The following is a 13,923-nucleotide window of genomic DNA, read 5'->3' as shown; positions in this document are numbered from 1 at the left end:
GGCCCGACACGGACACAGCCTGCCTGGCCTTTCATTTACAGCCACAAGCAGAGTCACAGATTAAACACTCGCTCAGGAAATTAAGGTGACGCAGAGGACACTTTGAAAAAAAGGAAAGAATAATTGAGCAAGTCGGTTTCTGCAGGAAACTCCAATTTTTAACTTTGTTTGTCCCTCATCAGTGTTTTATTTAGTTGATAATTCAGGAGAAAGAGGTCAAATTCTGCAGTCTGTCCTGAAACATTTAGATAACGGATCATTTGTTAGTCTAAAACACGTCAAATAAAATTCACTTAAAGCAATTTCAAAAGAAAAATACGAAGAAATAAGTAATAAAATAAGAGGCGCACCAATTGCAGTTTTCTGGCCGATCGTCGCTCATCATTCTATAAGAAGCTTGATCTGGTGATTACAATTTATTTTTCTGAAATGTTGCTAAGTATAGCAAGAAAGTCGCTGAGGTGGTAACACTCGGTCTGTCAGTCAAACCTCTCTCACTGCAGAGAAAACGAGGACAGTGGCTGATTTTTACACCTTTGCTGATGATCAGTGGAAAAGATCAGCTTCAAATATAAGTATCGGCCAATCACCGATCTCCCAAAATCAAGGAAATCGGATTCATCGGCTGGTCGATTTGTTGGTGCACCCCTAAAAAGAAACACAAAAGTAGACCAAGAACAAACATTTTTTAAAAACGGACTGAAATGTTGCTAAAATAATAATAATAACAATAATAATAAAAACCCTCTTCACATTCAGCTTTCTACAGTTTCCTGTTCAGACTGTTATTTGGACCCATTCCCACTTTCATCCACCTTGACAAAAATCCAGGCTCCACCTCCGGACCATGAGCATAATGAGGCCACCACCATGTTTCACAATGTTGGCGATGCTCAGCAGCGTCTCTTTACCGTATCTTTTCATTCTGTGGCTCAAAGGTTCCAGTTTCATCAGACACATATTAATCATTTGGGAGAACATGCAAACTCGGCAGAAATACGGCACTGAACAGGCGATCAACTCTAAACCATTCGCACTTTTTTACTCTCTCTCTCTCTTTGTCGTTTAATTAAGCACACCCGTTGCCGTGGCAACCGCTCGCTCCTCGAGCCGAGCACAGATTACGTTTAAAACATTTAATCCGTTACGATATCAGGTTTTCAGGCTTGATATTTATTTATTTTGCGACTAAACACAGCGGTGGTTGATTAGTTAATTTTAAACTCCTGCTCTGCTCGTTATTTTGATAACGGAACCGAAACACACAGAACTGCGCAACACCTTGTTGAAACAATAGTCACTGAGATTATTATTGCTGTTGGGTCATTAATTTGAAAAACGTTTTGTTGACTTTTTGTTGTTGTTGTTCTTTAATAAAGTTATGAACGTTTTGATAAGGAGTCAGAGGAGGACGTGCTGGTCTCAGCCTCCTGGCGGCGTCCAGTTTGTCACCTAATGCCGAGATCTACTCAAAACCGTCCGCGATCGACGTATAGCAGCCCTGCTCTAACAAAGAACAGTTCAGAAACAATATGAAATGGGGGAGGAAAAGCTAATTATTCACTGATTAAGTCAGTGTTTTGGATTGTTCTTGAAAAACTAATCAATCACGGCTGATCAGTGGGTGCACTCACAGCTGCTCAGTGAACCCATTGATCGTTTACAGCCGCTCCCCTCTCTTGCAGATACTGCTTACCCCCGCTAAATCTTTTAGGGGTACGCAGTACCCTACCGTACCCCCCTACTCTCACCCCTGGAAATACCCCAGACCAAAATTTGACCTTCTTGCCCAAAGGCAACAGCAGCTAACTGCACCACTGTGTTGCAGACCAACATAGTTATCAGGTGATGCTGATAATATTTTATTTTCTTGTTAGGGTCTCATACTACGGCATGTATCACAGAGATGATACATGCCGTTGTAAGTTCTTGTGAACTTACACCGGTTACACCGGTTTCCCAGTAGGTGTCAGTGTTTGGCTGACTCACAAAGGTCCAAGAAAGTGACTAGAGAACGAATCGGAGTTTTTATAGCTGTTCCCAGTATGAAAGAGAAAGAGAGTCTTAGGTTGTTTTTTTTTTTTTTAAAGTTTATTCAGAAATTATTGATTTAATTGTCTGTTTGTTTTTTAACTTGACTTTAATATATAATAATCAAAAGCATGAAAACTAAAGATACAAATCTTGGTTTATGTTCAAATTATTTAATAAAAGTCACAGAAGCTACTGTCTGGAAAAATGTTTGAGTTAATAAAAAACAAAATCAGATGAGTAATTTGTTCATTCATTAAACTGAAACTCAAGCAATTAAAAAAGGAAATGATTTTCAGGAACAAACCCCTCAAATTTATGTTGATATGGCTTTTTCACATTGATGCCAACAGCAGGAGTAACCATGGAAACGACACACCTGTACTACCTCTGTGAATCACCGTGGATTTCTGATGAGGAGGATCTGAAGATTAATTGCATCTAACATTGTGTCAATGCTCAGCACAAACTACCATTGCAGTGAATTACAGCTGGGTTTTTGTTGGATTTTTATTTTAATCCTGGAAGTAACGCTGTGTGCTTCTATGACATATGAAGAGCATTTCTGTCCTGCGTTATGAATCTATTGGCTGAATATCAACTTAAAGTGATAATTGTATTTAAGTTGGTGTCTTGGAGAGGAAAACATTTTGCCACTAAGACCTTTTTCTATTTCTGCTCTGATCGCCAGACATCAGCTTGACCTCTGGTTGAGCAGGCGGAGCAGATTTGGGGTTTCCAGAGGTACCTGGTCACATGGCAACATGTCTTTGGGAACAGTTGAGCTTCTGTGGTCTGGTGTCATTGCATGCAAGCCGTTGGTGAGCACTGACTTCCTCTGAGCCTAATTTACACACGCTAAGGAGATTGAGAGGCGGGAGAACCCGACACGCACTGACCTAATAAACAGTAAAGAAAAGATGAGACAACCTCACCGCCCCGTCTGTACTCGTCACACATACTTCACTGCAAACCTTCACCGCAGGGTGGGTAATTGTCAAAAGGTTTCTTATTTAATCTAAAATGTAAGCTGAACAAAATCCATATGTCATATACAGCTCTGGAAAAAAATTTAAAAGCCCACTGCATTGAAAACATCCTGGTTATTCCACCAAATATTGATTTCTGAATTCTTCCTGAGTTAAAACATCAGTATTGTTGTTTCTAAACGGATATGAACTTGTTTTCTTTGCATGATTTGATAACACTGCATCTTTTTTGATATTTTGATCATTTCTCATTTTCTGCAAATAAATACTACATTTTTGCTTGGAATTTCAGAAACATGTTGTCAGCAGTTCATAGAACAAAAGAACAATGTCCATTTTACTCAAACATATAAATATAAAAAGTAAAATCAGAGAAACTGATCAATTTCAGTGGTCTCTTAATTTTTTGCCAAAGCTGAATGTGGAAGAATATGAATCTGCTTCAATTACACAAAATACTGAATTAAAATCAGGCCATGGTTTCCGAATCATTTCCACAACAAAACCATTATACTTAGGCAATTATAAATAATTACAGAATGTGGTATTTTGTTGGAATTGCTCAATTTTTCTTTCTCTATTATATAAATCTTTCATTTAAATGTTTCCCACCTCATGTTGTTGCTCCTAAGTGACACACTACTGAGGCGTTATTGTAGATCCTTCCTCCCTGCAGCTGTATGACTTTATGACCATCACTGCTCACAACAAAGTCAACAAGTGTTTACATTCCTGCTACATTTGTACAACTTTACTCATTCTGAGTAATATTTCTACTCTTATCTGCACATTTTATTGTCACTAACTGTAAATTAATGCTCAAATAGACATGCACATTTTGCAAATTAACTCGGTTGTATATTCCTTTGAACTGGGGTACACTATTTTTATTTCACAATTAAGTGCTTTATAAATCAGAAAATGCTAAAATATTCAGTAATCTTTGTAGTTTTATAGATTGTTCCCATTTAAAGTTTTGATGTATTTAGCAAAAGAAGAAGAGTGTTAGTCTTTTACAGAACAAGTTAAAGTTTTACTTCTCGGTTCATGTTTTTTGTTGGTACAATTGTTCAGTATATGATTAAAATGTTTTACACATTTTCAAAACACACAACTTAGTCCTCTGCAAATGTTATTCAGACATAAATTTCTTACTCATTATACAAATCTAATTGTTTTTGACCCACTAATAATGATTTGTAGACAGATTACAAAATCCATTGTACTTTTTTTACTTCTGTTTGTGACAAAAAACAAAAAAATATCAACATTCAAAATAGATATTTTGAATGAGTTCGGATGTGGTTCATAAATAAGTCCGTATTAGTGAACCACACGCACGCTGCTGTGTCATCCTCGCTGTATTTAAGTCTGTCTGTCTATCAATCAACATGTTTGTGTGTGATTTCTCTTGACCCTGCAGCAGCTGTCTGTCAGTCAGAGAGGAATTAATCAGGCCAATTCCTCCCATGCTGGGATGTAGGTGAGCTGGCTGAGTGACGAGAGCAGCAGGAGCTGAGGGCCAACATTTGGATCCTGTTTAAAGGGATTTGGAAACCGAAAATCAAATGAAAAAAAAAAAATGAAAAAAAAAAACATGTTCGTCAGAGCTGCGGATTTGATTAGGCCCTTGTGTCTAACAGAAAGGATTAGATGGCGGAGGGGGTGAGGTAACAGGTAACAGGGAGTGGCTTTTTAAGGGAAACGATAACAAAGGAGGAGGAGAGGAAAAAAGAAGGGAGAGACAATGAAGGAGAGGCAGAATGAGCTGAGCCCTCCTCTGGAGTAAATCTCTCTCAATCTGATCAGCGGGAGAGGAGAAGAACTATCTAACGAGTGTGGACACACCAACCCTCAGGTAAGCGCTCTGGGCTTTAATAATGAAACATCGACTTCTCTACAACTAGAAAAATTAAGTCATTCTTAGCTTATTTACATTTTATTAATACATTAACATTTATTAAAGATGTAACAAAATAAGCTTGTTTACATATTTAATCAATCTGAACAATATTTATGCTTAAAGATCTATTCAAAAATATAAATGAATATACTTTTGTTGTTCTTGATGTGTGATGCGTTTCTTTACAAAAGCAGATATTTTACCATATGAAAAGCTCTATATAAAAAATAAAAAAAACACTAGAGAGGATCCAATCTCTACGAGTCAGAACTGAACAAAATGCTACACAAAAACTGTTTTTGGTTCATTTAATTGATTGAATTTTTGATTAATTTTAATATATGACTTTAAAAATGTGTTAAAAGTTTCATGGATTCAGTATTGGAGATTAATTTGAATGACGAGAGCCAAAAACTGTAATAAGCAACATACTTTAGAAGGAATGTGTTGAAATAAACCCTGAAGTTTAAGCAAACAATCTTTGAGAAACCTGGCATTAAATCTAACCTGAAGAGAAGACTTTAGTGTTGTTTTATTATTTATCACCATCCAGACTCAATTCTGCATGTTTGAATGCTGTAATATTAACATCCACACAATACAGAATGAATATTTTAAACTGAATTAGTCCTAAAAGTGTCTCTAGCAATTTAAAAACTCAACAAGTGAGAAGATTAAACCCTGAAACTGCAAAAAAAAAAAAAAAAAAAAGTTTTTAACTCCATCTTAAGTTTTTCAAATAGTCTTGATTAAAGGAGCAACTATAAAGAGCTGGCCTTTAATTACATATCTCAGTGAACTTGTCAGTTTCTAACCTGAGACTAATCGCTCTGCTTTACCGTCCACCCTGACCATATGTTGCTGGGATGATGCACGACCCCACAGCCTGCGTCGGATTAACACCGACCCGCACACACCAACACACCAAGGAGTGTACAAGCCCACTTATCTCTGACTAAGATAGCAGAGCAACTGTCTGTAATTAGGTTAATTGGGGGAACCTGTGGGTGATAATAAACTTAGGTCTGAATGATGGAGATTGGGTGTGACACGATTTTGTCCCCCGACCATCTGTCTCCCTCTAAAGCCCTGCTAATCTCAAGGGGAAGCAGGAGAAGAACCAAAAAGATCCATTTGAAGCTTCAAACTACTTCTGCAACAAGCTGAAGATTGATCTGGTTTGTTTCTGCTTTGTTTCATGATTGATAAGTCATAAGCCAAGTCAGCCATGCATGAAGTTTGAGCACAAATCCACTGAGAGCAACAGGTGGTCAGCGAGGTTGGCTGTGCCATTTCAAAATGCCGACACTGTATGATGAAAGACGTCATGCAGGGAGGTCAGCTGCCTTTGTGGAAACACGCCGGGCATCGAAACCCTTTGAGCCTGTTTGCATTTTGTCACGTTGTAACATCAGTGAATTTCACTGGGATTTTATCTGATCGTTTTTATAGTTTCACAATTTCTACAAAGTGTCATTTGCATTGGTGTACCCTCTTCACTGTGATACCCCTAAATAAAATTCAATACAACCAATCATCTATTGTGTAAATAGAATTCATCTCAGTTCTGGAGTCCATTCAGTCATTTAAAAGTGAACACTGTAGGTCCGTAACGCCTTTAATTAGTTCAGAAAACACTTTGAAAATGAATATCTGAGCTTCTAGGTCCGTCCATGTTTAGCCTAAACAAAGATGTTGAAATCCTGGCGTTGTTATGATTATTCCCAACACACCATTCAAAAACATGAAGACATTAGAAGACGTTTTATGTAGATGGTTTTCATAAACATTTTCATGTTGTTTATTCTTTGGAGTATAGACAGGGCCGGCCCAAGCCTTTTTGGGGCCTTTGGCAGATTCATATTTGCATCCCCCTTATTGGAGTAGCAAACTAAAAGAAAATTATATTTGAATTTTGAGATGTGAAGTGGTATTTATGTGTGCTATATTATTTTGATTATCTGAAAGTAACATCAGACAATAAACACTAAATTTACAGTAAAAAAAAGTTAACATGAATATCTTGCATTTCCAACAGTGGCAGCAGCCAACAACAGGAAGAGATTAACTTACTATTTGTGGACCAACTATGAAAAATAATACAGAAGTTGTTATTCCCCATTTCATAGTATTTAGTTTGTATTATTAAATATATTATTTAATCATAAATAACATATTATTTGCTCTTGAGGCACCCCTGGTGGCGTGGAGGATCTAAGCAGCAGTTTAGCTCACATTGCCTTGGGCCGGCTCTGAGAATATTGTAACTGTAACACTTGAGCAGCAAAGGAAATTAACTTTTTCCGTCAAATGAGACTGAGCCTAAGCTAACTTCTGAAGAAAATTTCAAAATCATGCGTCATCTTTATATCAACAGCTCTGCACTACTTTGTGTTGTATGACATAAAGTCCACCAATGGATGAGTTAAAGTTTGTGGTTTTGATAAGAGAAAATTAGAAAATATGAAAAGCTCAATCGGTAAAAAACTTTGACATTAGCAATGACAAGCTATTTGATTCTTGACATTACATTAATCTACTAAATACAGAAATTTGGGATGTTCCATGAGGGCGTTTTGGCATCCTTTAAGGCTTCTAAAGAGTTAAAATGTTCCAGCCAAATGTTTGAGTCGGGATGTCTGACCTTTAACATGATCTAATCCTCCTCTGGAAGGACTTCCTAGTTCTTCTTGGAACAGCCAAGGTTATTCGCCAGACGCTGGCCGAGTCCAAAGACGTCACATCCTGAAGAAGGTTTAGTTTAAAGTCTGACAGCGGAACAGCCAGAAGCTAAAAGGAGATTTTTTTTTTCCAATGCCTTTTCACCTGTGTGGGCAAAGACAAAGAGAGTCCTGTAATGAAATAATACGACTTAATTTATTTTTGTGTGAGTTTCCATAGGCTTAAAGACTTTCACTGAACAGTAACTATGCCAATATCTAAATAGCAATGCTTTCCTAATGTTAATCAGCCAAGTTTATCTGTGTAGCACATTTAATTAATTTATGTTTTTTTATGAAAACAAAAAAACATCATAAGCACATCGTATAGCCAACAGTTGTAAAGGTCAGTAACAAGCATCACATTTTATTGATTAAAATAATCAAATATGTGGTTAATTTTCCAGGGACAATGATTCAGAAGCAACTCTAAACAGGTGGGTTTTTAGCTTACATTTAAAGGAACTCAGTGTTTCAGCTGTTTTGCAGTTTTCTGGAAGTTTGTTCCAAATTTGCAGAAGCTGAATGCTCCATGTTTTGTTTTGGGGATGCAGACCAGAACCAGAAAGCCTGAGTGGTCTGGAAGGTTTATACGACAACAAATATTTATTGAGGTGCTGAGCCGTCCAGTGAACAACAGTATTTCAGAGTCTAGAGCAAGTGTTTTCACCCTGGAAATGTTCTTCAGGCAACAGAAGGCTGACTTTGTAATTGTCTTTGTGTGACTCTGAAGGTTCATGTCTAATATTTTTTTACAGGTCTGTCTAACTGCTTCATGATTAAAAGTCTTCCAGAAGATTCTTCTCATCTTTTTCTATCTTTTATCTTTCCATCGGAACATTTTTTCTTCCACCAACATCTCATATTGTGAAGTGAAGCCACGTTTTGTGGTTTTCTTAGATGGAGATTATGAGGAGCGCCATGTTCCTACTTCCTCTGGTTGTTTCTCTACTTCACCCCACATCTGCCACTTCAGGCCCAGACTTCAACTACGGAGCCCACCCACGCTTTGTCTGCACCCCAATCCCTGCAGACACAGACCCTTCCTGCTTCCCCACAGCAGGTACGGGCGCCGGGTCGACGGGGCCAGGAGGATCAAACCATCAGAACGTCCCTCCCAGCGGCTGGTGGGGGGCCAGCGACGAGGCTAAAGCCACCATCCTCCACCTGAGGGAGAGCCTTGTGCAGCAGAAGGAGATCATCCTGGACCAGAGGGAGACCATCAGAGAGCTGACGGCCAAGCTGACCCTGTGTGAGGGCGCTGGGCGAGGCCCGTCGCTTCACGACGAGCACCATGGCTCTGTGTCATACTCGCATCACAAGGGACTCTCCGTTCACCACACATCGTACACCGACAACAGTCACTATGGCAACGGCAGACTCATCCCAGACTCACAGCACCACCACTCCTCAGTCCAACGATCCGACGGAGGGTACGGCGGCGGCCACAACCACGAGAAGGACAAACACGGGACGGCGGGAGACAGCACATCGACGATGGAGCAGCTGGAGAGGATGCTGCACGCGCTGAAAGAGAGACTGAGCAGCCTGCAGGTGAGCAGCTGGAGGAGGGGAAAAGCTCACTTCGGATAAAACTGCAGAAAGAGACGAGAAAACGTAGGGCAAGTTCAGTGGAAGGATAATCATAAAATTCCTTGCTTTACAAATTCAAATCTGAAAAGTTGGGATGCAAGACATATTGGCATTAAAGTGGACATATTGTGCAAAATTTATTTTTCAATTTGGGTCTCAGCTGTTTCTAAAAACAGCCCATATGCTTAAAAAAACCACTCAGTCATTTTTGGAAATAAGTTAATGTTTTCTTGTTGACTGGAAAACAAGCAGTTTCAAAAACGTCCTGATTATTAAGTCACATTTGATGAGCACTGTACCTCACCTAGCAAGCCCAGTCAAGCCCAGACCATTACCCTAGCAACCCAAGCGGAGGTCCAGCATGTTTGGTCAGCTGGTTTTAACACTGTACAATGGCTGCTGGAAAAGAAAATTGTTTTGTTGCTGACTTACCATCCAGAAAACACTTGCTGCTTTCTCGTTGGTTGTGTAGGAGGCTCCACTTCTGCTTTTCAAAGATGTATAGTTTATACTTTCACATCTGTTTGCAGCCATTTTTTTTTTGTGTGAGTGTAAACGCTGAGTTTACAGCAACAGCTTGTTTGGATTTAAACAAAGTCACTCTGAAAGAACATCAAAATAGGTACAATTGACTAGACTAAAATCTCATTATCAATGAATGATTTTGTACAAAATATGTAACGAACTTGTTTTGCATAGCCCAGAGATAGACCAATGCTAACCTGTTCAAGGAAGAACAACAGGTCACGTTGGACAAAATGTGGAAAAAATTGGTATAAACTCTTATGCAAGAAACTGTAGAGGAGTGATGAGAAAAGGACGGGGCTGGAGAGAGGATGTGATGTCCCCATGTGGATTGGGACGCATTAACTCTGCTGTCACGAGGCTGTTTGTTGAAGTCCCAGATCGCTGCATCCTCTGAGCACTTAAGACAAAAGAACAATGAATTACTTAATCTCACAAAGCCATTCACTCGTTGGCAGGAGAGTCTGATGTCTATCAATAGCCACCTGACAACAACAAACGGCTCAAAGTTGCTTCTCCACAAGGAGACAGGGCCGGTTTGCTCAAATGGTGGATGTATTAAATATGCATTTATGGCGCTGGTCTTCCCAGACAAATGTCAACATCTGTGGGAATGGTGTGTGGAAGATCAGCTGCAATTATAGTGATCTCCCATGACAGACAGTAATCAGGGCAAGCACCAGGACAAAGCCTGGATTACCTGAAAGGAGGAGCAGGAAGATAAAGGATACAAACGGGACTGAGCAGCTGCATCTCAGAAGACAAGATGATTAGTATGTGTTGACGCTATGTCAACAAGGCTCACCAACACCTGTTCATGTGTTACTTTAGGCCAGATTGCATGGATTTCATCAATTGTGGAATTGTAAAAAACTGGAATTGATTGATTTAATTTGGCTGAATGCAGATAAAAACTGCTTTGATTTGATCAATAGTTAAGCACACGTTATCTTGACGGTTCTATTGTTGCGTCAATCTGTAGTTTAGGGTCACGTAGAAAGTGATGGAAGGCCGGATTTGGCCCGCTAGAGTTTGACACATGTGCTTTAGGCTAATTTGCACGAGTGTGTGTATTTTTGCTGTTTTTATCTTCCTCAGAAGAGGAACAGCACCAGCACATACTCCAGCTCTCTGAAGGAGCTGCTGCAGAGGAAGATCAGCACCCTGGAGGAGCAGCTGCACCACCACACCACCACCCTGGGCAGCAGCGCGGACCAACACCACGATGACGACTCCGGCCACAGAGATGACGGAGACCACCATGACGACGGTCACCACGACGACAACCACAAACACGACCACGACGACGAACACCACGACGTCCACGACGACACCGGAGACCACTCGGACCATCATGACGACAGCCACAGCGAAGACCACCATAATGGAGATCACGACGATCATGATGAAGGTCAGGATAGTGATAGTGAGGAGGATGAGGATGAGGAGGACGAGGAGGAAGAGGAAGAGGAAGAGGATGATCACAGGAGCAATGAAACAGAGGATCACAGCTACCTCCCACACACTGGGTACAGAACTGGTTTCCACTCTAATAAACTGGAAACGATGCTCAACCAGCTGCACCTGACAGGTAAAATTCACCTGACGCTCTGCTGATTCCCAGTTTAGATAAAAACTCTTTAGATGCAAAAACACAACATTTTATCTACTATTTTTTTGTCTAATTTCTAGTGCAAATGTCTTAGAACACTTGACATAAGACAAAACTCACATAAGTAACTTTTCAGCAGGATGTAGGAGACTGTTTTAAGTCAATAATTCCTCATACTGCTAGTTCTACTGGAAGATTATTTTGCTTATAACATGGGAAAAATAGCTTATAAGCAAAATAATCTGCCAGTACAACTAGTACATTTTTAAATCAATATAAGAAATACATTAAAAGATGTGGAAAAACAATGAATTCAATTCCTTTTTTAAATAAGAAAATACATATTTTATTGCCTAACATGCAGCAGCATAGCATTCCTTTAGTGAATGCTTGATCATTTGTAGCAAAGGAAGAATGTTCTCCACTCTAGTTGGATATAATTTGAATATTTTCACCTTCCTGAAAGAGCTGCCTAAGCCATTTTTGCCAAACGCAATTTTGTCAAAATAAAAAAAATGCCCCCGTTTTTATTGCTGAAAGATGAATTAGGCAAAACAAAAAACAAAAAAAAAAACACTTTTGGCTAAAAATGACGTAGGTCAGTATTTTGGAAAGGTGACAATTTTTTTTCAAGCTCCTAAATAAATCTAGTATGTTCCTCATAGCAGAACAGCTAAAACATTAAAAACAACTTACATTTTCCTCCACAGCTTCCAACAAGAAACATTCCAAGAAGCTGGATGCCTTCCAGATCAGCTTCCCGATGAGGACCAACTACATGTACGGCCGGATGAAGAGGACTCTGCTGCAGGAGATCTTCGCTCTGACCTTGTGCCTCTGGATGAAGGCAGGCGTGGGACCCGGACTGGGGACTCCTTTCTCCTACTCTGCACCTGGACAGGCCAATGAGTTGGTGCTCATCGAGTGGGGGAACAACCCCATCGAGCTGCTGATCGATGACAAGGTGAGGAAGAGCAAAGGAAAGACATCAAGTTGGTACATTATTCGCTTCTTATGACTGAGATAAATACTAACAGATTCCTTACAACACAGTTTGTGTGGCTGGGTGGCTCAGCTGGTAGAGCATGAATTTAACTGTCATGTGTCAACATGGCATCACCATCACCCTTTTAAAAGAAAATGTTCCTGTCTGATCCACAGGCTGTGACGCTGCCCTTATCTCTGAGTGATGGGAAGTGGCACCATGTTTGTGTGACGTGGACAACAAGGGAGGGACAGTGGGAGGCCTACCAGGACGGTGTCCAGCGGGGCTCTGGGACGAACCTCTCTCCCTGGCACTCCATCAAACCTGGAGGGGTCTTCATCCTGGGACAGGAGCAGGTAAAGACAAAAAATATTTTTTGGCTTTTGTGAGAACTTACAAAATTATTTTGCATCCTTTTTTCCCCTCATAAGTCAACGAGAAAAATCCCCCGTAAAGCTGGAGCAGTTTTTTAATAAAAGTATGCAATTTTTAGAAAAAGTGTTATTACATAGTTGTCATGACGTCATGAGACAGTAGTAGTATGAGACAGAATCTGTGAAATACTAAAACTAAAACTAAAAAAATCAAGCTCCTCTGCCTTCTCCCAGTGGTATCTAGAAACAGACAACTGAAGCCAGGAGGAGGTTCTTAGCGCTGCCAATCTCCCTGTGTTTGGTGCTGCTCATTCCTCCTTTCTCTAGCTGTGCTACTCTGCAGCTAGCACAGCCTGCCATGAATACTAAGTCTAGTTAGCGTAGCCACGGAAGACGGCGGAAAAACGGTTTTTCTGGTAAGTTGTTTCTCAGCCATTAGCACATTTAGCAGAGAGAGAACATAAAGTTGATTGACAGCGATAAGACCCGCCTCCTGGTTCTGATTGGTTGTTTGAGGTGGAGAAGATCGATCGTTTCACAGATTATCCGTCTCGTAGCAAACTGCCACAACATGGCGACAGTTTTAATATATATACTGCAGCATTAAAGGTCAAAAGGTGACATTTTTACCCCCCTTCAGGACACTCTTGGAGGCCGTTTTGATGCCACTCAGTCGTACGTGGGAGAGATGTCAGACCTCCACATGTGGTCGCACGCCCTGAGCGCCGCTGACATCTACAGCCTGGCCTCCTGCGGCAGTCACCTACGCGGTGACGTCATCGACTGGTCTGAGTCGGAGGTGGAGCTTCACGGCGGCGTTGCTAGGTACCCGTTCGACCCCTGCCACTGAAGGAAGGTTTACCCGCCCAAGAAGAAGACCGTCGAGAAATCATGAGATTTTGGACTTTAAGTATTCAGACTGTTTGCCTTCCTTTAAACTATTTCTCAAATGACGCAAAAAGGAGGATGAAGTTGTAGCCTGATGACCGTATTTACAGAGAATGTGTTTGATGTTCTCTCTCTCTCTTTTTTAAATAAATTAGTGTTTTATTATAAACAGACAAGTGCTGACTGTGACATATTGTCATAATGTGAATAAGATTTAATGAGAACAGTTCTGTGCTGATGGGGACCTTAAAGGGTTCGGCTGTAGATTAGAGTTAGTTTAATGAAATTCATAGACATGTTTTA

The 13,923-nt window shown here is 40.2% G+C and overlaps 1 protein-coding gene across 1 annotated transcript; it reads left to right on the top strand.

The window, feature by feature from the left end:
* Window positions 1-4,636: 4,636 nt before the first annotated feature.
* On the top strand, window positions 4,637-13,760 carry LOC106953510 (neuronal pentraxin-1). Its single transcript, XM_015042333.1, has 6 exons — window positions 4,637-4,878; window positions 8,402-9,197; window positions 10,860-11,352; window positions 12,084-12,337; window positions 12,535-12,714; window positions 13,373-13,760. The coding sequence occupies exons 2-6, from the start codon at window positions 8,544-8,546 to the stop codon at window positions 13,580-13,582; spliced, it is 1,791 nt and encodes a 596-aa protein (XP_014897819.1). The 5' UTR covers window positions 4,637-4,878; window positions 8,402-8,543; the 3' UTR covers window positions 13,583-13,760.
* Window positions 13,761-13,923: the final 163 nt, after the last annotated feature.

The sequence above is a fragment of the Poecilia latipinna genome, unplaced genomic scaffold (genome assembly GCF_001443285.1).
Source record: "Poecilia latipinna isolate Pla-1442-1.1 unplaced genomic scaffold, P_latipinna-1.0 Scaffold586, whole genome shotgun sequence".
NCBI lineage: Eukaryota > Metazoa > Chordata > Actinopteri > Cyprinodontiformes > Poeciliidae > Poecilia > Poecilia latipinna.
Note: the sequence above shows the minus strand (reverse complement) of the source record. Positions and strands in the feature narration are given on the sequence as shown.